Here is a 23,758-nt window from a genome sequence, read left to right on the forward strand (position 1 = left end):
GTAGGAATCCAACTTCTTCCCACCCCCTAGACCTTGATTTCCCTGATTCATTTATTGGAAAAGTCATCTCCCCCTGACCCTTTCTTTAGTTAATTCATTTAGAAATATTGCCTGTGTTAAACATTAAATTGTCATGTTATATATATTGATCTATTTTTTCTTTTTGTTTAATTAATTTTTCTGTTCCTTAACCAGTAGCATATTTTTTTAAATTACTGTAACTTTTAAAATGTGGTAGGGCATATCACTCCCGTCTACCTTTGCTTATCAGAAAATTTCTGGGAACTTTTCCCCTTGGCATTTATTCTTCCAGTTTGTAGTTTATTTAAGTTACATTTGTCTCTTCTCTCTTCTGTACCAAAAACCTACTGAGTTTAAGATTATAGATTAATCTGTAGAATATTAATAATTAATAGCTTTAAGCTTTGTGCTTAAAATTTCTAGTTAAACTTATTCCAGTATTTTTTTTATTGTTGTTATAGTCAAGAATAGATAGACTCTTTGGTCACTTGTATGTTTCTAAATAAAAGTTATTTTTAGGAAGATGACACTTGAGAAAAACACCTGAGGTGAGGGAATGACCATGGAGCTAATAGAAGAGCCAAGGGCAGGGGCCTGTGATCAGGAAGTTTGCCTGTCATTTTGGGGAAGGAACAAGGAAGTCAGAGGAACTGGTAGCGTGAGCTAGGAGAGAAGCAGGAAATGAAGTCAGAGAGGGGATAGAAGTGACAGATGGTATAGGGCTTTGTGTGTACCAGTGCCAGAACTTTGACTTTTATTCCTCATGAGATGAGCCATTGGAAGGTTTTGAGCAGAGGACTGGCATGGTCTGACTGAGGTTGTAAAACAAGATTACATCAACTACTGTGTCAAATAACTGGAAGGAGGGACAAGCAGGAAGACCAGTTTGGAGGCTATTTAAGAAACCCATATGAGAAAAGATAGTGACTGCAGTTGAGGTGGTATGAAGTGGTCAGATCCTGGATACATTTCGAAGGCAGAGACGATAGGATTTCATAATTGGTTTGGGGGTATGATAAAGGAGTTTAGGATGAGTCCAAGGATTTACGATTGAGCAACTGGAAGTTGGGAAGAGTTAGGAGCTCAGTGTTAACTCACTAACTCTGAATACCTGTTAAGACATCTAAGTGGAGATGTTGAATGGGCAGTGTGAAATTGTATTAATTGATGTCCTAATATCAAATACTTCCGATATCCAGGAATAAATCCCACTTGCTCATGGTAGGTTGTTTTTATTTTTTTGTGGTTTTAAAAATAAACAAATAAATAAATACATGTGTATAATTTGGCATCTTAATTCTGTGTGTGTATATTTAAAGTTGCCCGAACTGTCCTTCAAAAAAATTCCCCAAATTTATCTCTTAATAAATTAAGATATTTTTATATACTTCTAGGTTCTATTAACACTTCACAGTTTTTCATTCAAAAGTAAGGTTGGTGTGTAAGTATGTGTGCACATACTTTTTATCAGGTTTTAAATCAATTATATTTTTCTAAGAGGACTAAAGAAATCTAATTTTTTTTAAATTCTGATGAAAACTCATTTTTAAAAAAATTATTTATTTATTTATGGCTGTGTTGGGTCTTGGTTTCTGTGCGAGGGCTTTCTCTAGTTGCGGCGAGTGGGGGCCACTCTTCATCGCGGTGCACGGGCCTCTCACTGTCGCGGCCTCTCGTGTGGAGCACAAGCTCCAGACGCGCAGGCTCAGTAGTTGTGGCTCACAGGCCTAGTTGCTCCGCGGCATGTGGGATCTTCCCAGACCGGGGCTCAAACCCGTGTCCCCTGCATTGGCAGGCAGATTCTCAACCACTGTGCCACCAGGGAAGCCCTACAAATCTAATTTCTTTATGCTAGCACCAGCCATTTTAATTGAATAGAAATTATCTGTTCTTCAGTGTTTTTAAAGACTTCACTGAGGACACAAGAGTAGTCTGAGCCCCTGCCTTTATTTAAGGCATGTGTATTGTATTCTCCAGTTAGATGGAATATAAAAATTGTAACATTTAAACATTATAGAAATGCATAATGTGGAAAATGAAAGCTCTCCTTAATCTCCTCCCCACCATCATAACCACGTCAGTGGTTTCTTGCACATTCCTCTATCCTCCTTCTCTCTGCATCTCTCTACATGTTAGTGTTTTATTTGGATAACATTATTATGTCAAGACTATTTATTTTTATTTTAACTTGGCTGTGTGTATGTGTCTACACTATTGTATCTTGTATCCAGTTTATCAATTAACTAGTGCTTTTTTGAGGAGTTCTTATATGTTTGCATTCTTTCCTTTTTTCTCTTTATTAGGCCAGTCTTACACTTTATCTAATTAATTGCTCTGTTCCTATCTAAGCCATTCTTGGGGTGGGTTTGGGAAGAGGGGGAGAAAAAACTCCCAAAGAGCAGTTCTTAAATTTGCTGTTTCTAGCATGTATTTTTTCTTTTGGTAATTTCAGTTTTTATTTTAATCTTTCTCCTAGTTTGTTCCTCTTGCCATACCGTTTTTACTCTACATCCAGTCTATAAAATGGAATGCTGTGCATTGCCCACTTGGAGAGCTGATTGATGTCATGGGTTAATTTATGAGGAGAAAATATACCTCCCTTTTAAGATTTCTTATTCTGATTTTTATATGTTTTTCTAATCTTGTCAGTGTTTAAAGTTTTGGTGCCATTTTTGGATTCTGATTACCTAAATCCTCCCATTCATCTCCTGTGCAGTCTGTGGTCTTTGTCCCTGCCAACGTAGGCCCCTCTCTCTCTCTGCCTCAAAATGTTACCTCCCCCAGAAAGCCAGCCCTGGTTAAATAGGTTGCAAGAGGTATTTTTTCCCAAAACAGTACCAGTTAATGTCTACAGAAGTGTGTGTTTAGTTGGTATAATTTCCTTTCAAAGGCATCTACAATTGCAGCTTATTAGAATACTTTTACTTTAGCGTAAGTTGCCCAGTCTAACCTTCACAGGGCCTTCTTTGAATGCCACCCATCTATGTCGCTGCAAGAAGGAGGCAGTTGGGCAATGTTGATAAAGACTGCATTGTTCTCATATTTATCTTTCTTCTGTGCGTGTCTGTGAAGGCAAACAGCTTTCAAGAGTTGGGTGTGCTGAAACTAAATGCACCTCTCACAGTTGTTACAGAGTTTTGATGCTACCCTTTTGTCTTTATTATGATACTACCTTTGCTCCTAGCATCCCTTGTCATAGTGTCATTCCACAGACAAGTCCCTTCTTCTAGGACTGCATGCTACCCAGATGACTTTTTTGTGGTCATGATTTGGCAAATGCCAGACTTGTTCATCCTAACACAAGAACCTAGGGATCCTGCATTCAGCATGACCTGAAGTTTTCTCCTCAAAGCACAAAATCATAAAAATCCCATTTTGTTTTTAACAGAATTAAATCTTTTGAAGACTTAGATTATTTTTGATTGTGATTTATTTTCTGCGGTACGTGGGCCTCTCACTCTTGTGGCCTCTCCCGTCGTGGAGCACAGGCTCCGGATGCGCAGGCTCAGCAGCCGTGGCTCACGGGCCCAGCCGCTCCTCGGCATGTGGGATCCTCCCGGACCGGGGCACGAACCCGTGTCCCCTGCATCGGCAGGCGGACTCTCAACCACTGCGCCACCAAGGAAGCCCAACTGTGATTATTTTTGACTGTGGACTTAGCTGGAGAGCTATTTCTTATCCTGCTAACATGTATACAAAGGACGTTTAATGAAAATGATTTCTATCCCATTGGAGTTAATCTAACACAAAGACTGTGGGTATGAACACTCACCATCCCAAATTCATTTTCATTACTTAAGTATGAGCTTTATAACAGTAGATTTTTAGGCTAGGTTAAAGAGTAGCTAATGAGTTCTGTGTAGTCCACGGAAATTTGCCGTGTCGTTTCAGGCCACCTGGAAGTCTTTTTTATAGCAGGAGATGTGAAAAGAACAGGAGAGGTATGGTTTGTTATTCATTAGTATGGCTCTTAGGTGGATGAAGTTGCTGAAGAGGGCAAAGTCATGTTCCAGCCAGAAATCTGGAGCCAGCTATTCACCTTAGCAGATGGTGGGAAACCATCAAGGTGGTAGAAACATACAGGTTTTGTAAAGTGTTCTTGGTAAGGACCTAAGGGCTTCACATAACTTGATGTCTTCATTAGAGAAGAAGCAGGTTTACTTAATTACTTTGAAGGTTAATGTGTTGGAGAAATGGAAATCTTTTAACAAACTGGTCAGACTTTTTGTTTGGTGTCATATATGTATCTAGAGAGGGCCTTTTTTTTTTTTAGCTTGCAGGTCACTTTTATTTTATTTCTTATTTTATTGAGGTATAATGGACGTATAACATTATATAGTTTCAGGTGTACATCATAATGATTTTTTGTTTGTTTCCGGCCGCACTGCGCGGCATGCAGGACCTTAGTTCCCCGACCAGGGATCGGACCCGTGCCCCCCTTCATTGGAAGTGCGGAGTCTTAACCACTGGACTGCCAAGGAAGTCCCTAGAGAGGGCCTTTTGAATCTTTGGGATACTGAATGGGGAGCTGGGTTTTTATCAGACACTGAATTGTCAGTTTTGTCTGACTTTTCACAGGTTCACCGGAACAGCACAGTGCGCTCTGGCTGTGATGTGAACCCCTCCTGTGCACTGTGCGGCTCAGGCAGTGCCAGCACCACGCCTCCAGAAATCCACTATGAAGCCCCTCTGTTGGAACGCCTTTCCCAGTTGGATTCTTGTGTTCACCCGGTTCTAGCATTTCCAGATGGTAAGAAAGTCTACATAATATAAAGTCTAATACGTGAGACTTAAAGGGTTCAAAGTGAAAGAAAGTCGGCCAAGATTCTGGTACAACTCCCAGGTACTGTCAAGGTATTGCTGTCAATAAAGTCTTCTCTTAGAATTTTGCAAATAGATCTCCCAGACCGGAATGTGCCACTAAAACTTTGCAGCTTGCTAAGAGAGAAATTCCCCTAACACTTCAAATGGTGAGGCTAGGACAGTTTCCTCCAGCCACAACGCTTGGAGCCTGGTCTTGTTATACAGAGTCTGTCTTAAAAAATGTATTATCTATGTGTGCCATGATGTGAAACAGCATGGGCAGCGCTGCTAAGTTGATCTACCTGATAAGCCTCCGTGTCTGCCAATTTTCCTTTTCCACCTCCCTTTTCATAATTGCTTTTCTCCCACTACGTGAAAGTCATTCCTCTTACCCATATTGAGTCTTGCTGTGGGTCTTGCCCCCCAGAGTATAAAAACCTTGGGCAGTAGGGACACCAAAGGAACCATTTCAGAGTTCATGGCTCCTGAAGAAGAATCCTGTGGGAATTAAGTAAAAAAAGTTTTGAATAAAAAATAATGAAGATGGAGGTACATTATTTTTTTGTATATAACTTAAGGCAAGATTCTCTGCCTTTTCTGTCACCTTAAAATAAATATTTAGAGAATTAATAACTTACACCTGAAACTAACATATTGCACGTCAACTGTACAGTATTTAAGTTTTAAAAAGAGAAAGAATTAACAACTGAAATTAGATTTTACTGTGACTGTAGTCTGATTGAATAAGTAGGTGTAAAAGATTTTTTTTAGTTAAGGTAAATATTATATATGTACATGCTGAGGTGTTGGTATAAATAAATATCTTTAATGCATGTAGTATTCTAGAAAATACAGCCTTTACAACTGTCTGAGTTTATGATTTTCTTAAAAACTGTATTTCGGAATTCTCCGGCGGTCCAGTGGTTAGGACTCCATGCTTTCACTGCTCAGGGCCTGGGTTTAATTCGTGGTCGGGGAACTGAGATCCCACAAGCCTCGCGGTGTGGCCAAAAAAATTTAAAAATTTAAAAAATAAAAAATTACATTTCAAATGGTGGGGATACATGAGCAAAAATGTTGAAAACTGTTCTGTAGACTACAGGAAGCCAGTGTTTTCATAATCTGGATTTGTTTCACTGATTTGCAAATAATCTCATGATCTGGCCCCTCTTGGATCACTGTTATTTTATCTATGTGTTATGGCTTATATGATGGCTGTTTATGACCTTATTTTCCATTAGTTAAATTTTAAGTTCTCTCGGGATAAGGGACCATGTTTTTCTTCCTGCTCTATCCTTCATAGCACCTTACAGATAGTCTGTACAAGTTTTTGAAAGGAGGATAACTAAAACAGGAGTCTGGGGAATGTGAATTATATGGGATGTAAGATTTACTTATTGGCATGAGAAGAAAACCCAAGTTTTTTCTAGCATCAGTAGTATATTATCTTTTTCATAAAAGGGCAGATACTAAATAATTTAGGCTTTATGGATCATACTGGCTAGGTTTAGTCTATGTTGTAACTAGGCAACTCTGCCCATATAGCACAAAAGCAGTCGTAGACCATGTATAAGCAAGTGGGTGTGGCTGTTTCAATAAAACTTTATTTATAAAAACAGTCATTACTGATAAACTATCCTGGAGAATCCCATCTTCTAATTGATCAAACATTAGATGACTGTAATCCCCTCATTCCTTATCTGTTCTTCAAATGACTGGATTCTTTCTTGGTCACCTACATCTGTTGAGCTACTCCAAGCCTTACTATCATGACTCCCTTCAACTGTAAGAAAGGCATGGTATAATATTCTTGCTGCCACATGACTTCTAGTAAGAGTGGAAATATTTAGAGAACTTGAAACATAGGGATAGCAAGCTAGGCAGGGGTTTAGGTCAGGAGTAGTGGAGCAGTAAATAAACTTTAGAACGTGATGAGTAGAAAACACTACAACATCCTCCTCTGTACTTCAGATTCCAGAGTCATTGACATTTACCCTTTCTTGCCATTTGGATTATAACTTACATAACTTAAGATAATATTTATATAGTGTTTTATAGTTTACAAGCACTTTTCTTATACTTGTTTCATTTGCTTCTCTCAGTACTCTTATAAATTTACTTCAGTTTTACAGATCAAGAAATAGGCTTAGAGAGGTTGTGGTTTGTCTCAGGCTACATAGCTAATGTAGAAGGCTCCAGAATTCAAACCGAGGTCATCTGATACCTGTCATTCTTTTCACTATAGTTCATGTTTCTCCCCAGCCAGGATATTAAGAGAAGTCAGGTTTCTACCTGTTTCCAGACTGTAGCTACAGACAGAGACACCAGGATGATTTGGGAACATTTCTTGAGTTACTCTCTCAGGATTACAATATTGAATTGTATGGTCTCATATTTGAATAAAGAAGGCTGAAGCCTATAGTTATATCCGATTCTGATAAGGTCTCTTCCATACTCATTGAATATCAGTTGATAAATATGTTGATCATTCCTTTGTCAGCAGTATTACCATGTATAGTTGTGAATTCTGTCTCCCATCCCCTGATCAGATATGCCCGAAACACTTGCCTGGCGTCTCCTGTTCCATCATTCAGCATCTCTACTAGGAGGTACCCATTCCCTATTAACACTTTCTGTTCTTCTGACTGCATCGTATCTATAAATCTGACTGCTGCCCTTACACTTCCCCACTCCACTCCATTCCAAGCAACTATAGGTAGCAAATGAGGGGGAAAGGAAGGAGACCCCTTTCTATGGTCTCTGTGGTCTTCATTTTCTTGCCTGCCGTTTCTCTGTGTCTGTCCTGTCTCCCCCACCACTTTTTCCCCCTCCTGCCTTTCCCCCTTCTCTCCCCTCTCTCTGACACACACACACACACACACACACACACACACACACACACACACACACACACACACACACACACACACACACACACACACACACACACACACACACACACACACACACACACACACACACACACACACACACACACACACACACACACACACACACACACACACACACCCCCCCCCCCCCCAACCATGACATTGGGGTTTGGACAAGCAAGTTGGTCATTAAACTCTACTTATGAGACTGTACAGGGGAATAGTATATATACCAAGTATAATGATTAACATATCTGCCTATGGATAAATTAGACTTTCTGTGGGTTGATTCGGGGACCTAATTAGTGTATCTAATATTGTGACTATCGGGGTAATTTTGACTTGATCCAGACAACTGCCACATTCAGAATACTATCTATTTGTAAACTGGAAGATTCCCAGGGCCACAAAGATGGGAATAGCACCTCCTAAAGTATTGAGATGCCCCAAATATCTCTGTGTAGAATAGTGAGTAATGGTGAAGACTAGCAGCCAGCACCCTGTGTGGGTCAGACGTGCTCCACACCTGACTTCTGCGCCACCCCTTTGCAGCCTCTTCTCTAGACTGTATTTAAAGACGGCGGGACTTCCAACTTTTCATTTTCGTGTAGAGTTTTACTAATGTTTCCTAACCAGTTTGTGTACTTTGTGAGGATGGGAACCAACTGCAGCTCTTAATCTTAGAGTTCTGTCTTCCATCTTGCCACACCTCAGCCGCTACCATTAATTTGAGGAACTGCTGCCTGACTGGAAGGTGGAGACATTAGGGTGTGATAACCCTTTAGTACTCCAGAAAGAGGAGCTTGTTTCCTTATTACCTCACTTAATCAAGCCAGTTAATCCTTAGCTTGAAATGTAGAGGATGTATATAACCTTGGGGAAAAGAATGTTTAGATTTAGGTTTGTGCTTAATAAGAGCACCACCTGCTGGCTGTGAAGATCAATGCTCTTTTGAGAGAGCTTGCCAAGACAATTAGCTGTATACATGAGGCCACTGCACCTTACCAGCAGGAGGAGGAAGTGAGCATTACAAAACACCACAAGAAAGTGTTCTTGAGAAAATGGTGGAAAGTAATGAGTAAAACAGGTTAATCTTGGAGTGTCAGACCCTGGTGGGCCTGAAGTTAAAGTCTTTTCATTTTGTTTGAGGAAATAGTAACCTAAGATGATGTTTCCTGTCATTGATCTGCATTTCAAGGATCTGCACCTTCCTGTTTGATAATATACTTTAATAGCCATTACCTATGCAGGCATGCAGTGTGTGGAGTCCTCTAGCTGAATGGGTCCCTACTGTGTTCTCTTCCATTTTTACAACTCTTTGCTTACTTTCAGGTCCTCTATATCCAATCTGTTTCAGAGTTGTAGCTCTGTAGATCCCAGGTGTTATTACTCAGAACAGGAACTCAGACCAGCAATTCCTAAGAGATCATTTTTTTTCACTGACTGGGGGGTTTAACTTGAGTTTCTCTTTACTCATATAAAAGCAGTTAAAACACAGCAAACTTCTAGCAGCCTGAGTCCCTTAAACAGTTTGTTATTATCCCTAACTGCTTACTCAATGGGCTTATAGGGGAAATTGCTCTTGGTTCTGCTTAGTACCTCAGCTCCAGAGCACAAGGCAGTAGTGGTCTACACTGTGCCAGCTTCCGCTTCAGAGCATTTAAATGAGGGGAGGGGATTAAGAGTGGAGTTTTAGTTGAAGACTCATTGATTTAACATGTTAGAGTTGAGAGATCAGTAGTCATCTGGTCTAGCAATAACATATAAATGTCTTTTCTCTCGTGCTTAACTCGAATTGATTGATGTTGTCTGTATGGATTTAATTAACTAGTTAATTATTTGAGATGGGTCTAAGGTCTTGGGGTACAACAGAAAGAATGTTGCGAGTAGCCTGTGCCTGCAGCAGACAGAAGAGGAGAGAGCTAGAGCATGTGTGCTAGGATGTTACCAGCTCTGATCAAGTCTTGCTGCCTCATTTTACAGATGAAGAAGCTAAAGCCCAGCTAAGTGATTTGTTCTTGTTTTCTCCTACTCAGTGATGGGACGAGGACCCGTGTCTAGGACTACTAATTTCCACCATAACCATATCCTATTTCCTTTTCTCCCTGGCTTAATTTTCAGGTTTGGGAGCACAGTGACTGTGGAAAATAAAAGGAAAAGACAGTGAAACTACTATGCTTTTGTAGTCCCATTAAACAGCCTTTGCAGGCTTCCTTGGCAGTCCAGTAGTTAAGACTCCATACTCCCAATGCAGGGGGATCGATCCCTGCTCAGGGAAGATTCTGCATGCTGCGTGGCATGGCAAAAAAAAAAAGAAAAAAAAAACCAACCTTTGCCAAGGGGGAGTAACTCTCCTGCTGACCAAGGGGTATCCTGGGATATAGAGGAGGTGCTCTACCACTTCTTGAGCCTTCTTTATACCTTCAAGCTCAGCCCAGCTTTCAGAATTCCTCTAGACGATGCTTTATTTCCTATATACTTTTCCCCAACCACTCTGAGTTAGAGCAAGGAATTTTTACCACTAATACCTCTAAACTTAATTCTTAGTTGGGAAATCTTTTTTTTTTTTTTAACATTTGACGTTTGGGGGGTGGGAAAATCAAACCATTTTATTGAGGGCCTTGGGTGGGATCTAAGGACTGGGAGTACAATGAGCTCTGATATCGTTGGCCTGGCTGAAAGCTGATATATTTGTGTTAAGGTTTGGGATAGGTGAATTTGTTTTTAAGTGTAGAAAAGAAAGAATGATTATGGGAAAAAATTTCAGGAGATAGCACTGTTCCCAGAGATGTATCTTGTTCTTTGAAGTGTCATGAAATACATGCTATAGGAAGGAGTTTCTTCTTTACACTGCAGAACTCTTTTGAAAAATATCCTGTACTCTCCAGTTCCTTGGGAATAATTTGAGAAATATCAGATTTCACCCCAGGATTAAACTGCTCCATTCTCTGGGCCAAAGAATAATTTCATGGTGTAGTGGCTAAGAGTATAGGTTTTAGGATTTTACAGACCTGAGTTTGAATGTTGCTTGTTACTTAATAAACTGTGTAACCTTGACAGTTAATTCACCTTTCTGGATCTGTTTTTTCGCTTTAAAGGGAGCATAGTAATGTTTACATCATGGAATTGTTACGAAGATTAAGTGCCAGCCGCAGTATAATGGGTTTAGTAAATGTTCATTTATTCCCCTCTTCTTTGCCCCCCATTCCTAGCTCAGATTAAGCACATCAGATTAAGCTGTCCTCCCTGGGCACCAAAACCCCAATAATGTTTAGAAAATACACTAAATAAACCTCTAACAATTCTGAAAAAAAGAAGGCATGCCATTGGTGAATAGAGTTTGGAGTGATTTTTGAAAGCTGGAAAACAAACAGGATAACTGTGAAGAAATAAAACTAGAAAAAAGGGGAGCCCAAAGCACATGCTTTTGAGTAAACTCCTATGGGGTAGGAGCTGGTAGGGGAAGGTTCTTTGCCCACAGTGAAAAAGGACACAGAACTACGGATGGGACCTGGGCATTTGCCTGGGTGATAAGTTTGGACTTGTTTTGGAATATAGCTAGGTTGGATTTTTCCCCTTTTCCATAAAGCGGTGGTGTTTCATTCTTTGCTACAGCAGCGGGTATGAACTCAGGGGCTGGGACCTTTTTTTTTTTAAATTTGTTTTATTTATGTTAGTTTTGGCTGCATTGGGTCTTCGTTGCTGTGCCTGGGCTTCCTCTAGTTGCAGCGAGCAGGGGCTGCTCTTTGTTGTGGTGCAAGTGTTTCTAATTGTGGTGGCTTCTCTTGTTGCAGAGCACGGGCTCTAGACATGTGGGTTTCAGTAGTTGTGGCATGTGGGCTCAGTAGTTGTGGCACACGGGCTTAGTTGCTCCATGGCATGTGAGATCTTCCCGGACCAGGGCTCGAATCCACGCCGCTTGCATTGGCAGGCGGATTCTTAACCACTGTGCCACCAGGGAAGTCCCAGGGGCTTGGACTTTGACTATGTCCCAGGTAGTTAATGATTCCCAGGAGGAACTGGGAGCTAAAGAGAGATGTTCTGGTCTTCAGATTAAAAAGGACCATGGAAAGTTTTTCAGAACCCTGAAAAAAGACCCACACCTATATCCATGGTGGTGAAGTTTCAGAATGAGACTATAAAAAGGAAAAATGTAAGTTTCAGATTGCCACTAGAGGTTCTACCCAGAATAATAGGACAAGAAATAGAAATAAAAGGCATACAAATTAGAAAGTAAAACAGCTTTTTGTAAGTGACATACTTGTGTATGTAGAAAATTCTAGGGACAACACAACAACAAACAAAAACTTCATAATGGATTTAGCAAGATCACAGGATATAGGTCACTATATTAAAAATTACTGTATTTCTACATACTAGCAGTAAACAATTATAAATTGGAATTTTTAAAAGTGCTATCATGTATAATGTCATCAAAAATATCAAATTAACAAAATATGTATAAGAACTGTACAATGGGGACTTCCTTGGTGGTCTAGTGGTTAAGACTCCACACTCCCAATGCAGGGGCTCAGGTTTGATCCTCGGTCAGGGAACTGGATCCCGTGTGCTGCAACTAAGAGACCTGGTGCAGCTAGCTAAATAAGTTAATTAATAATAAATAACTTTTTTTTTAAAGAACTGTACAATAAAAACTACCTAACACTGATGAGAGAAAATTAAAGAAATCCTAAATAAATGGAGAGGTGTACCACGTTCACTGATTGAAAGACTCAGTATTAGAGTTCTCCCCAAATTGACCTATAGAGTACCACAACAAGCTTTTTTCCCCCAAAAAATAGTTTAAAGGAAGAAACAGAGCACCTACAAGTGAATGAGTCAGATTCCATCTTATTGGTGACACTGTAGTAATAGCTTTAAAGTCTGAGAGAAAACTGGTTTTAATCTAGCAATACTATTTCTAAAGAAATTACTCAAGGCCACATTCTTAGGAAAATAAAAGAGGAAACTAACAAAATGGAAAGATGCAAGAAACAGTGGTGAACCCCCAAAGAAGGTTAAAAAATTATAATTAAGTCTAAAAGATTAATTTACGATATTGAATATTAACTAATCCACTTAAAAACCTAGGTAATCCCCAGGTGGGAGGTGGTGAGGGTCTGGAGGAAGGAGGGGGGAGAATAGTATAGTTCTTATTTAGGGGAAGATGTAGTACCCAGTACAGTGTCTGATAAAATAATAGACGGCAAGTAGTTGTTGAATGAATATATCCTGATTAACTTTATGTTGATAGAAAGAAGTAGGTCGAAATATTTCAGTTTCTACAAGAATAAGAACAGGATGTTTATCAATCTTTCAAACCAGTAAAATTAACAGACTTGGTGGAACACAGGAACAAAGAAAAGTTCATCAATCTAACAAAAGGTGTTTTAGATTTTTTTGTTTGGAACTTGCAAATAAAAGGCAATAGTGACTTGTCTGTGAATAAAAGAATGACCTTCAGTAAAGTTCCAATAAACAGATCTTCCACTTGACAGTGCTTGCCCTGCTTGGGTCATCCTGCCACTGGGTAAATAAAAGAAGGGTGCAGTGTGGGTCTTGCTCACCGGTGACCTAGAGTTGCTGTGAACACGCCTCACTTTGTGAGAGAAGAGCCCAGAGCCCAGGTGTCTGGACTAAAACCGCAGTGTTTTGTGTTTCTTGCAGATGTTCCCACAAGCCTGCACTTCCAGAGCATGCTGAAATCTCAATGGCAGAACAAACCTTTTGACAAAATCAAACCTCCAAAAAAGTTTTCACTTAAGCACAGAGCACCCATGCCAGGCAGTCTCCCTGATCCAACTCGTAAAGACAGGCACAAGTTGGTCAACTCCTTCCTGACAACAGCCAGTAAGTTTCAGGGGTCCAGAGAGTCCTCCAATTACTTTCCTATTCCTTTTATGTTCTTAGGTTACTGGTATGGCTATGGCACTGTGTCGGGGTTGGGAGAAGCAGTTGACTGATGTAAATTCAGCTCACAGTCGTCTTTTCCTACTTGTCTTAGATGCTCTCGGATGGACTGTTGAAAGCTATTCCAGACACCATGTATCTTGGGGCTCAGTGAACAGCCACCTGTTCCATGGCATTGGGTCCATCTGTGGGCAGGCTGTCTTCTGTAGTCTGGTGTCACTTTTTTCTGGTTGAGAGCCCTGTGGGCTTCCTGGCCTGTTTTGGCCAGTGTGTTATTTGCCAGAAGCGTCAGTCCCAGAGGACTGTCCTGCTGCCCTGGGTGTCTATCACTGACCTAGAGAGAACTCAAGAGCTCGGAACTCAAATAAGAAAAGATTGAGAGGAGGTGTTTCACAGCTCTTTTTCTGTTCCCCTCTTCAGAGCTGTCCCATCACCAAACCCGGCCTGACAGGACCCACAGGCAGCACTTAGACGATGTGGGGGCCGTGCCTATGGTGGAGCGAGTGACAGCGCCCAAAGCAGAGCGCTCGCTCAACCCGCCGCCACCCGTGCATGACCCAAACCACAGCAAAATGAGATTGCGAGACCATTCATCCGAGAGAAGTGAAGGTAGGGCCAGGCCCGGCACCTCTGCCTTCGTTTGCACCTGCTCAGGGCTTTCTGGGGCAGCCTGGGCTTCTTATAATTGCCCTTAGCTTTGTCCTTCACTTTCTAGGAAGGCAGAGTAGAGGGGCCCTACTGCTTCTAAGTGTAGGTCACTTCTTACTCTGTAGCAACCTCTGCTCCATCCCTACCTCCCGTCAACCAGTTTGCTTCATCTTTTTATCCTTTAGGCTTAGAAAGCATTTTTGCCTTTACTGCATATTGCTGGCATTCCTGGCTTGTGCTGGAAGTAGAGCAGGTTGAGGTAGCCACGTCTTCCTCTTTTCTGTTGACTTCTGCAGTGTTGAAGCATCACACGGACCTGAGCAGTTCGAGCTACTTGGCGGCCACCCACCACCCACCACACAGTCCCTTGGTGCGACAGCTCTCCGCGTCATCAGACACCTCTGCACCCACCAGCTCTAGTCCACAGGTTACAGCCAGCACGTCTGTAAGTACCTGCGTGGAGTTGGACAGCCCCTCTGCAGTGACAGCTCGTTCCAGTGGGTCTGGAGGAAAGTGTAGAGAGAGGGTTGTAAGGGCCAGGGCAGTTATGGGGACTCGACTCATCTTGGCGTATTTGTCTTTTTCAAGTCAAAGTGGTGCTATTTGATCCTCCGTTACATTGTTTTCCTTGAGTTGTTTTTCACAGTAGACATGGATCTGAGCTGAGCCAGCCATAGAAAGCTTGATGCAGAGACAAACTCTTGGGTGATCTATGACTATTCAGGATGCGTGGGACTAAGTTTCACACAGAACTCAACAGTATCATGACTCTAACTCTGTTGGGCTAAGTAAACATGAGAGGAGGGATAAAAGAGAGATGCCTGTGGGCATTGGAGACGTTTGATTTCCTTGTTTTTACTCTCCTGGGGAGTGGAGCTGGAGTGCTGAGAATAAACACTGGGTGTGTTAGGGTGCTTGCAAGGGAAGAGGGACATAGAGCCCATGTTTTTTACGTGTACAGAGCAGAATTACAGATCCAGCAGGCCACGCTGGCAGTACTGACATGTAGTATGCTCATAACGGCAGGCTCTTTGGCCCCTGATCCGCTTTTGCGGTACCACACTCCACCCCGAAAGCTGTTTGCATGGCCATTCCAGACATTAATATCATTCTAGTGTTTTAATTACTCAGTGTGTGCCTCCTTGAACACATATACCTGTAGCTGCTTTGTGCCCACTAAAAGGGTCCTTTATATAGTAATGATAATAATAATGGAGATGGTAAAAAATAAAACAATACAACTGTAATGTTTGTTGTGTCAGCGCTGAGTGCATTATGTGTGTTACCTCATTCAATCCTTTAATGAATGCCCTTTGAGGCGTAGGTGGTATAAAAGATTCCCGTTTTGTTGGCAGGGAAACTGAGTCTTTCCAAGGTTAAGTAAGCTGCATAAAGTGAGGTGACTTGTGAGAGTGTAATTGTGATTCAGACCCAGGCAGTCTGACTGCAGAGCCAGTTCTCTTACCATCACGCTGCACAAAGTGAGCCTAGGTTGGGGCATTACAGAGGTGACTTATACAGGTGCTTTGAAGCCCCTTCAGAGCTTATATCAAGAAACTTCTAAGCCCACAAAATGTGCTCACTGAGCTGTGATCAGGTAGGAATTCTTCACATTGTCTGTCTTTACTCTTAAAAATCAGAGTCTTGGGCTTCCCTGGTGGCGCAGTGGTTGAGCGTCCACCTGCCGATGCAGGGGACACGGGTTCGTGCCCCAGTACGGGAAGGTCCCACATGCCGCGGAGCAGCTAGGCTCATGAGCCATGGCTGCTGAGCCTGCGTGTCTGGAGCCTGTGCTCCGCAACGGGAGAGGCCACAACAGTGAGAGGCCTGCGTACCGAAAAAAAAAAAAAAAAATCAGAGTCTTTTCCAAATGACCTCCTTGTTCCTCCCCTCCCCACCCACAGATTTCCATAGGTGGTGTAGTATCTATCACTAACTCAGTTGTCCATTAGTAGGGGGTCTCAGAAAAACCAAACTATTTTAAAGAGGCGAATTCTAATAGAAGTCTTCTCTGAGACTTGGTGAGACGTCAGTATTTTTTCACCTGCCGCCCTCTTGTGCCTGGAGAATGTAAACTTAGGCCTGGATCACTTGAAATTTTTACTTATTGTCTAATGAGTACAAATTTTGTATATAGCACTGTGCTGACCCTTAAGGCTCTTGCTGCCAGATTTTTTCAGAGAATCTGGATTTATATAATAGCAAGAAGAGTGATAGGCCAGGTAGTTAAAATAAGGTAGAGAAGCTACAAGACACTGGAGAAATGGTGGGGGAGGAGAGGGATGGGGTGTATGTGGTAGTGCCCCCACAGAAAGCCACAAGAGCTGATAGACGCACCAGAATCGCCTCCATGGCCTTTTTTCTTTTCTTTCTTGGAAGCCCTGGCTATTCTGATTTGGTAGTTAGAAGAGAGGGGGCCCTGAACCTGTTTCTTCTTTTTCAAATATACTCCTCATCGTATGTCTGATGTGCAGCCAGGTGTGGGAACCACTTTCCATTCCCATCACCTGCCCTCCACCTCGTTCCAAACAGGAGAAAGTAGTTAAGTTAGATCAAATGAGTGCCTCATGGAATTGGGAAATCTAAATGTAGGGTGGGAGCTGGAGCCTGCTGAACCCCACAACCCGCTCCTGTCCCTTTGCCTTGAAGACACTAACAGCAGGCCCAAGGAGGTTCAGGGAAAGTACATTCCTGTTTCTGCCAGCAGTTTCACATTCATCCTTTTTTTTTTCGTCGTACGCGGGCCTCTCACTGTCGTGGCCTCTCCCGTTGCGGAGCACAGGCTCCGGACGTGCAGGCTCAGCGGCCATGGCTCACGGGCCCAGCCGCTCCGCGGCATGTGGGATCTTCCCGGACCGGGACACGAACCCGCGTCGCCTGCATCGGCAGGCGGACACTCAACCACTGCGCCACCAGGGAAGCCCTCACATTCATTCTTGACCAAGATATAGGGAAAGCTATCTCTTGAGGCTTTCTTAAGGTACACTTCTTGTAGTGGGGTGTGTAAGTTCAGCAGAGATGTGGCAGAAGCCTTTGGGTGTGAGGTCACTAATCCTCAGCCAGGCAAGACTTGCAAAAGTCTCTTCAGCCATTTTGGTTAACCAGTTACCCTAAATTTGTGAAGTCAGTGACAGTCTATTCTTAGACAGAGGAGAAGACTGGGATGAAAAAGACATTGTAATAACCTGAAATCGTAGGTGACAGCAGCTAAAATCCTGGCCCAGGAAACATTGCCTTTCAACATTTTCTGAGAAGGTCCTGAAATGATACGATGAATCAGTCATAGATCCCCCTCTGGGAACAGAGAGTAGAGAGGTCAGCTGTAGGGAACAACCTCTTCCCCATCTTCCTTCACTCTGGGCTGGCCACACTTGGTGGTTTGGGTTTGAATGTAGCCTCTTAGTTGTCTGCAGCTGTATTGTCACCATGGCAGCATGTTTGTCATCCCACTGTTTCACTCTGGGCTCTCACGGCTCAATCGCCGGTCTCTCTGTTTCAGGGCAGGGTGTTTGCTATCTGGGCACAGGCAGCTCGTGGACATGCCCCTCCATCTAAGAAGCCATGCCCTTTGGCTCCCTGCTTTATTCCTCCGTCGATCTCCCGCTTGCTGCAGATACCCGCCGCCGCCTCTGATATTGGATCCTTGTTAGTCTTATTTCCCAAGGGTTTGATCTTAACTTCCTATAGGAGTGAAATTCCTTTCTCCAGGAGTGTGAGCTGTACAGCCAAGGCTTCCCTCCACTCATCTCTGTTGATATAGCTAGAACGCTCTTAGCTCTTTCCCTCAGAATAATAGCCAGAAGGGGAAATCACATAAGGGCTGAGCAGATGGTTGGTACAGATTTAGCTGAAGAGTTCAGATCTACGAGAAGGAGGTGCTTCCATGACAACCAAGGTTAGATGATCCATTGAGCTGGGCCTGTCCTTTGGGCATCTTTCAGGGTAGGGGAATTCATCTTTTTAACCCGAAGAATCACCACCAGGCTGAAGCATTGCTTTTAGGATCCCCCATGGGTCTGTGTCATAGACAGAGATAAAAGGGGAAGCAGAAAGGAAGATTTAGTTGGGGTTGTTAATAAGGCTGTGCGTAGAGGAGTAGAAACCGTGGCAATTGACTCAAGGCCCCGGGATACCCACCCCTGTAAGCTTCAACAGAAGTCTCTTTTCACGTGAGCCCATGAAGAAAGAGGGTGCAAGTGAGACTTGTGGACGGAAGATACTCCTCAGGACCGCTTAGTATTTCCCCTGTGCGCTTTGCTGTTGGGGGACTGTCTCCTAGGTGCAAGCAGCTCTGCCATCCCTGCCTGGGCCCTACCCAAAGACCCAGATTCCTGGTTATTGCTGATCCTGTTTTAAATCTCAGATGTATAATTTGAGGTACGTAGAATTGTTCCTCCCTCTTAAACTTGCCTTTGTCTTACAGCAGCCAGTAAGGAGGAGAAGGGGAGAGAGCTCCTTCGATATTAACAACATTGTCATCCCAATGTCAGTCGCTGCAACCACCCGTGTAGAGAAGCTACAGTACAAGGAGATCCTTACTCCCAGGTAAGAGGCCCTGGGTGATGTGCTCTTCTTGCTGGTCTTGCTGTCGTTGCCCTTTTCCCTCTCCTCTGGTCACTGAGCTTTGGGGCCTAGCCTTGGCTGTTGTCTTCTCTTTAAGAGAAGGTCTACCTGATCAGAGTGAAATTATTTCTTTACATAATTTTCTTCCATTATATGAGCACCAACCAGACCACAGGCCACAAACTGGCTATAGCCATGTTTTGTTTGATGCATACAAATATGTTTTAAAATACTGAATTTGTTGTTAGCATCAAAGCAGGATTTCACATATGAATGTTTATTTCCAGCTTTTGTTGACACATCAAAAGATTGGGCAACCCTGTATGTGCACTCCCGTGTGGCAGCAATCAGCTGCTGCTGGGTACTGCTGGTCCCCTCTAAACAGGTTCTTTTGCTTGAGTTTGTCCATCTACCAGCTCTAGTCCCACCCTCAGCCTGCTTCCCCTCTTTCTGCCCCTTGTGCGCATTTGAGTGTGGGACCTCTTAGAGAGGCCCCAGGGCTAAGCAGGCCCAGCAGAGAGCAGTGTCACTTGCAGGTGGAGAGCTCTCGTTCCTGCACGGATGTACTTATCCTGCCCAGACTGCCTGCCGTCTCACAATTGTTCCTTCCTGGTTTTGCAGCTGGCGGGAGGTTGATCTTCGGTCTCTGAAGGGGAGTCCTGACGAGGAGAATGAGGAGGTAATGGCATGGGCGTTCGCTCTTAGAAGAACACATGAACTCGTGGGTGCACACACTGCAGATGCCTCAAGACCTGTGGGTGTCAAGTGCAAGCTCATTGTATTCCTGTCCTGACCAGGAAGAGCCTAGTGTGGGGTGGGGCTGCTTCTAGAATTGGTCTACGCACTGAAACTTGACTTCCTGGAGGAAAGGGGGGATCGATGAAGATGCTCTTTTGCAGATAGAGGACCTGTCTGACGCAGCCTTCGCCGCCCTGCATGCCAAATGTGAGGAGATGGAGAGGGCTCGGTGGCTGTGGACCACGAGTGTGCCACCTCAGCGGCGGGGCAGCAGGTGATGGAGCAGGCACAGGCCTCCAGGGCCTGTGCAGGGAGGGTCAACGGGGAGTTGGGACCCTGGCTGTGTCCATGGAGTTGCCACTTAGTTGTTCTTCATATTCATTCCCTGTCGATGGCTGAGAATGCAGACGTTCTGTGGTGTTTGTTGGGACTAATGAGGGTGTAAGCAGTCAAATGCTGGACCTTGCTGAGCGGTGACTGTCCAGTTCTGACGAGCTCCGTGGTCTCCCGGGGTCCAGGAGGAGGCTGTCATGGCATTTGGGAGGCTGGTTAGGGTTGTGGTGACTGGATTAGAGGAGCTTTGGAGGCCTCGCCACAAGTTAACCTCCTTTGAACAGTGGAGTTTGATTGTTGTGGTCTTGCTTTACTTGGAAGAACTGTCCTACCCTCTCTCCCTTTAGTGTTACAGTGAGAAGCCCTCAGGATTCTCAAGTAGAAATATTTAGGGCTCTTGTTTTTGCTTTTTACTTTGCCTGCAGTTTTCAAAGTCTGGGCTAATTTCCCTTCCCTTGTGAATCCACTGGGCACTGAGCCAGGGATACCCCCAGCGTTGTTCGGCCGTGGCCTTTTCCTGGGATGGCAGGCGTACACAGCTCTTAGATGCCGTGTTGTGTGCCTGCCCGTGTGCACAGCAGTGGAAGAAAGTGAGGGGTCTGTGGTTCCTAGGAGAGAACTGCTGGTGTCAGTCTGCCTCAGCTCCTCTGGTCGGGAAGCTTTTTTCATGCCTCCTCCCCAACCCAAAACACAGAGAAATTGCCTATTACCCAGGCACTCAGATTCGTGCTTCTTGGTATACAGGTCTTACAGGTCATCGGACGGCCGGACAACGCCCCAGCTGGGCAGTGCCAACCCCTCCACCCCTCAACCCGCCTCCCCTGATGTCAGCAGTAGCCACTCTTTGTCCGAGTTCTCCCACGGGCAGTCCCCCAGGAGCCCCATTAGCCCAGAACTGCACTCAGCCCCCCTCACTCCCGTGGCGCGGGACACTCTCCGACACCTGGCCAGTGAAGACACCCGTTGTTCCACACCAGAGCTGGGGCTCGACGAGCAGGTGAGGAACGCTGCCTTTCCGTGGGATTAGCGGGGTGGCGGATGGGATTGTTGGGGGACAGCACCTGCTCAAGATGTATCTTCATTTTATGGATCTCCCCTCCCCCCCAATTTGAAGGGGACAGGGGACTGAACTTGAAGTTGACTTTCTGAAGGTACCATGGAACTGGCTATCATTAAAAAGTTGCCCACTCTGATAATTTTCTCTGGGCCAGCCCAGGAACTCTAGAGAGACTGGTCATGGCCTCCAGTCCACATGTCTGGGGAAGGAGGTGGGCTGGGACTGGGTCCTCACCAAGACATCTTATCTGCCCGCAGTCTGTCCAGCCATGGGAGCGGCGAACCTTCCCCCTGGCGTATAGTCCCCAGGCAGAGAGTGAGGACCAACTGGATGCACAGGAACGGGCGTCCCGCTGCACTCGGCGCACCTCAGGCAGCAAGACTGGCCGGGAGACAGAGGTGGCACCCACCTCGCCTCCCATCATTCCCCTCAAGAGTCGGCATCTGGCGGCAACAGTCACAGCTCAGCGTCCAACTCACAGATGAGTGGGATATGAGAATCTAAACAGACTCACTATTGGCATTAAAGCTTCAGAAAACTCTGCGTTTGATATTCAAACATCATATGCCGAAAATTTTCACAGTTTTTAGTGAATTTAAGGAATTTAGATTCTACTTTGATAATTTCTTTCTTGTTTTGATTTTTGTTTTGTTTATGTTTTGGTTTCCATGTTTATCGTCACACACCTGAGCACTTCCTCCAGTTGGCACACAGTTCAGGATAAGACCCTGCTGGCCTGGTCCTGGCATATCCTCTGCACTGTTGAATCACTGGACTTAGCCATGTTGGATGATCACCCCTCTCGCGCCCCTGTGGGCAGGGTGGGACAGCCAGGTGGGCAGAGGGAAAGGAACCTCCAGCTCAGCATTGCCCCCTGAGGTTAGGGTGGGAGAGAGCAGTGTGCTCTGGGCTCGTACCCCATCCCTTCTGTTGCTTAGCTCAGCTCCGGCCCTCCCGGCTGGGTCCCCTTGGTCGTCTGTGCTGGAGCACCTCCACCAGAACCTCTTGGCCTGAACTCCAGCTGTTCTCACCCAGCTCTCAGCTGACAGAATGGCTTCCCCTTGTCACCCAGGTCTTGGAGACCTGTTCTGGGTTTCCTCTGCATTCGGTCATCCCTGTTCTGACTTCTTAACTGAGGTAAGCTGGCTGCGGCTGTTCAGGTCCCCATCCTGCCCCTTCGTGTCCTCTCACCTGCTCTCGCACACCATTCACACGCCCACGCACACAGTCCTTCCACTTGGAACGTTTTCCCCCCCTAACCTGGTCTGTGGAGGTAGGGTTAGGACTACTTAATCTCTCTTCCCACTCCCCTGCAGACTCTAGGGGGTCTTGGAAATGAGCAGCCATCTCTCCTGTATAATTCTGTTTTCACTGAGTCATTTGGTCATATTTCCCCACCCCCGTCCAGTTCCCTGTCAGTGTCTGTCAGGTCCTTCCTCTTTCGAGCTCCCTTGCCTGTGGAACACTGTCTGGTCCTAGCTGTGGTTCCTATCACTCCCCATCACCCCCCCGGGTTAACCTTGTGCCTGTCTCATCTATGATCACATCACCAAAAAGGGGGGCAATAAGGACTTTTTTTTTTTTTTTTTTTTTTTTGGCCATTTTGTAATCGTATAAAAATAGTAGACAAACTGCTTAATGGTTGGGGTTTTTTCACAATTTTCAACATTAGTGATTTTTTTTTTTTGATTCTGTTTGCAAGTTAAAGGGTTTGTCATTGTTTCTTTAAAAACAATAATGCACCATATCCCTATGCATAAAGTGCTTCTTCTATTTATAAGGTTGAAAATTCTGAATAACCCTTTTAGCATTGTAAAAAAAAAAAAGAAAAAAGAAAAAGAACAAAAAAAACCTTGTATTTTGTAAATATTTTCTTTTCCTGCTTTGAGCTGTGTATTGGCAGCGAAACATGTAGCTGTCTTTGTTCTATAGAAATGCTTTTCTTCAGAGAAGCTGATCTTTGTTAATGTCTTGATTCTGTTCGCAAAGCACAGACTAGTGCTTAAAAAAAAAGGAAGGAAAAATTGAAAAAAATAATAAAAAAAAAGTTACAGAATGTTGTATGCCAGGCCCTTCTTGTTACAGGACATGGTACTACTGGTGGTGGCTGAGGAGCCTCCCTGAGGAGCAGTTGTTCTCTGGGTCCTCCGACTGGCTGTGAACCTTGGGAAGTCCCCACTGTCTTCTGGGCACCGGGCAGGGTCCTCTGATGGTCACCAGAGAGAGTGGTTCTCACCGGGGCGGGGGTGAGAGACGCCAGGAGGAAGGGCGTCTTTGTAAATCGTCTTTTTTTGTTGTTGGATGTAAGTAATTGATCCACTGCTCTTAATGTTCCTTCTTCTAGTGAGGCCGGCCAGCATTGGGACATTTTTTAATCTATTCTAAATTGCTCTTTAATGGATATTTCACTTTCCATCATCCACCTTTTCTGGGGTTGAGGTCACTGCAGACATGTATATACTTTGCATGGAACCTGAGCTGGTTCTCAGCAGCTTTCTTCTGAGAAGGCTATGCTTGGTGTTCTTTGTACAAGATGAATAAGTGGGCAGGCCTGCGACTCTCTTTACTTCCTTTTTTCCTTTTTTTTTTTTTTTTCTTCATAGCAGTCAAGTTGACACAGCCAATGCAGCTGCCTCTCCTGACTATGAAACCTACGAGTTCTGAGGTAGCATTTCTCTTTGGCTGCCCTGTTGCTGCTTCTGTAGTTGCAGTTAAGACCTGCTCTACTTAAGCTTCTGCCTGCAGTGGCTAAAGCACATCAGGAAAAGCTGAGAAAAGTAGTATTTTGAAGCTG

At 44.1% G+C, this 23,758-nt stretch overlaps 1 protein-coding gene across 4 annotated transcripts in view; it reads left to right on the plus strand.

The window, feature by feature from the left end:
• The window catches only part of KANSL1 (KAT8 regulatory NSL complex subunit 1), a 171,356-nt gene extending 147,801 nt beyond the window's left edge, over window positions 1–23,555 (plus strand). For 3 of the 4 annotated variants that reach the window (XM_060290584.2, XM_030850034.3, XM_030850037.3), the window contains 9 exons: window positions 4,600–4,771; window positions 13,383–13,565; window positions 14,046–14,234; window positions 14,570–14,718; window positions 18,697–18,818; window positions 19,458–19,515; window positions 19,736–19,848; window positions 20,652–20,904; window positions 21,222–23,555. In XM_060290584.2, the coding sequence (XP_060146567.1) occupies window positions 4,600–4,771; window positions 13,383–13,565; window positions 14,046–14,234; window positions 14,570–14,718; window positions 18,697–18,818; window positions 19,458–19,515; window positions 19,736–19,848; window positions 20,652–20,904; window positions 21,222–21,449 (1,467 nt within the window). In that variant the 3' untranslated portion in view covers window positions 21,450–23,555. The remainder of the gene's footprint in view (window positions 1–4,599; window positions 4,772–13,382; window positions 13,566–14,045; window positions 14,235–14,569; window positions 14,719–18,696; window positions 18,819–19,457; window positions 19,516–19,735; window positions 19,849–20,651; window positions 20,905–21,221) is intronic. The other variant, XM_030850039.3, reaches the window with a different exon arrangement.
• Window positions 23,556–23,758: the final 203 nt, after the last annotated feature.

The sequence above is a fragment of the Globicephala melas genome, chromosome 20, assembly GCF_963455315.2.
Source record: "Globicephala melas chromosome 20, mGloMel1.2, whole genome shotgun sequence".
NCBI lineage: Eukaryota > Metazoa > Chordata > Mammalia > Artiodactyla > Delphinidae > Globicephala > Globicephala melas.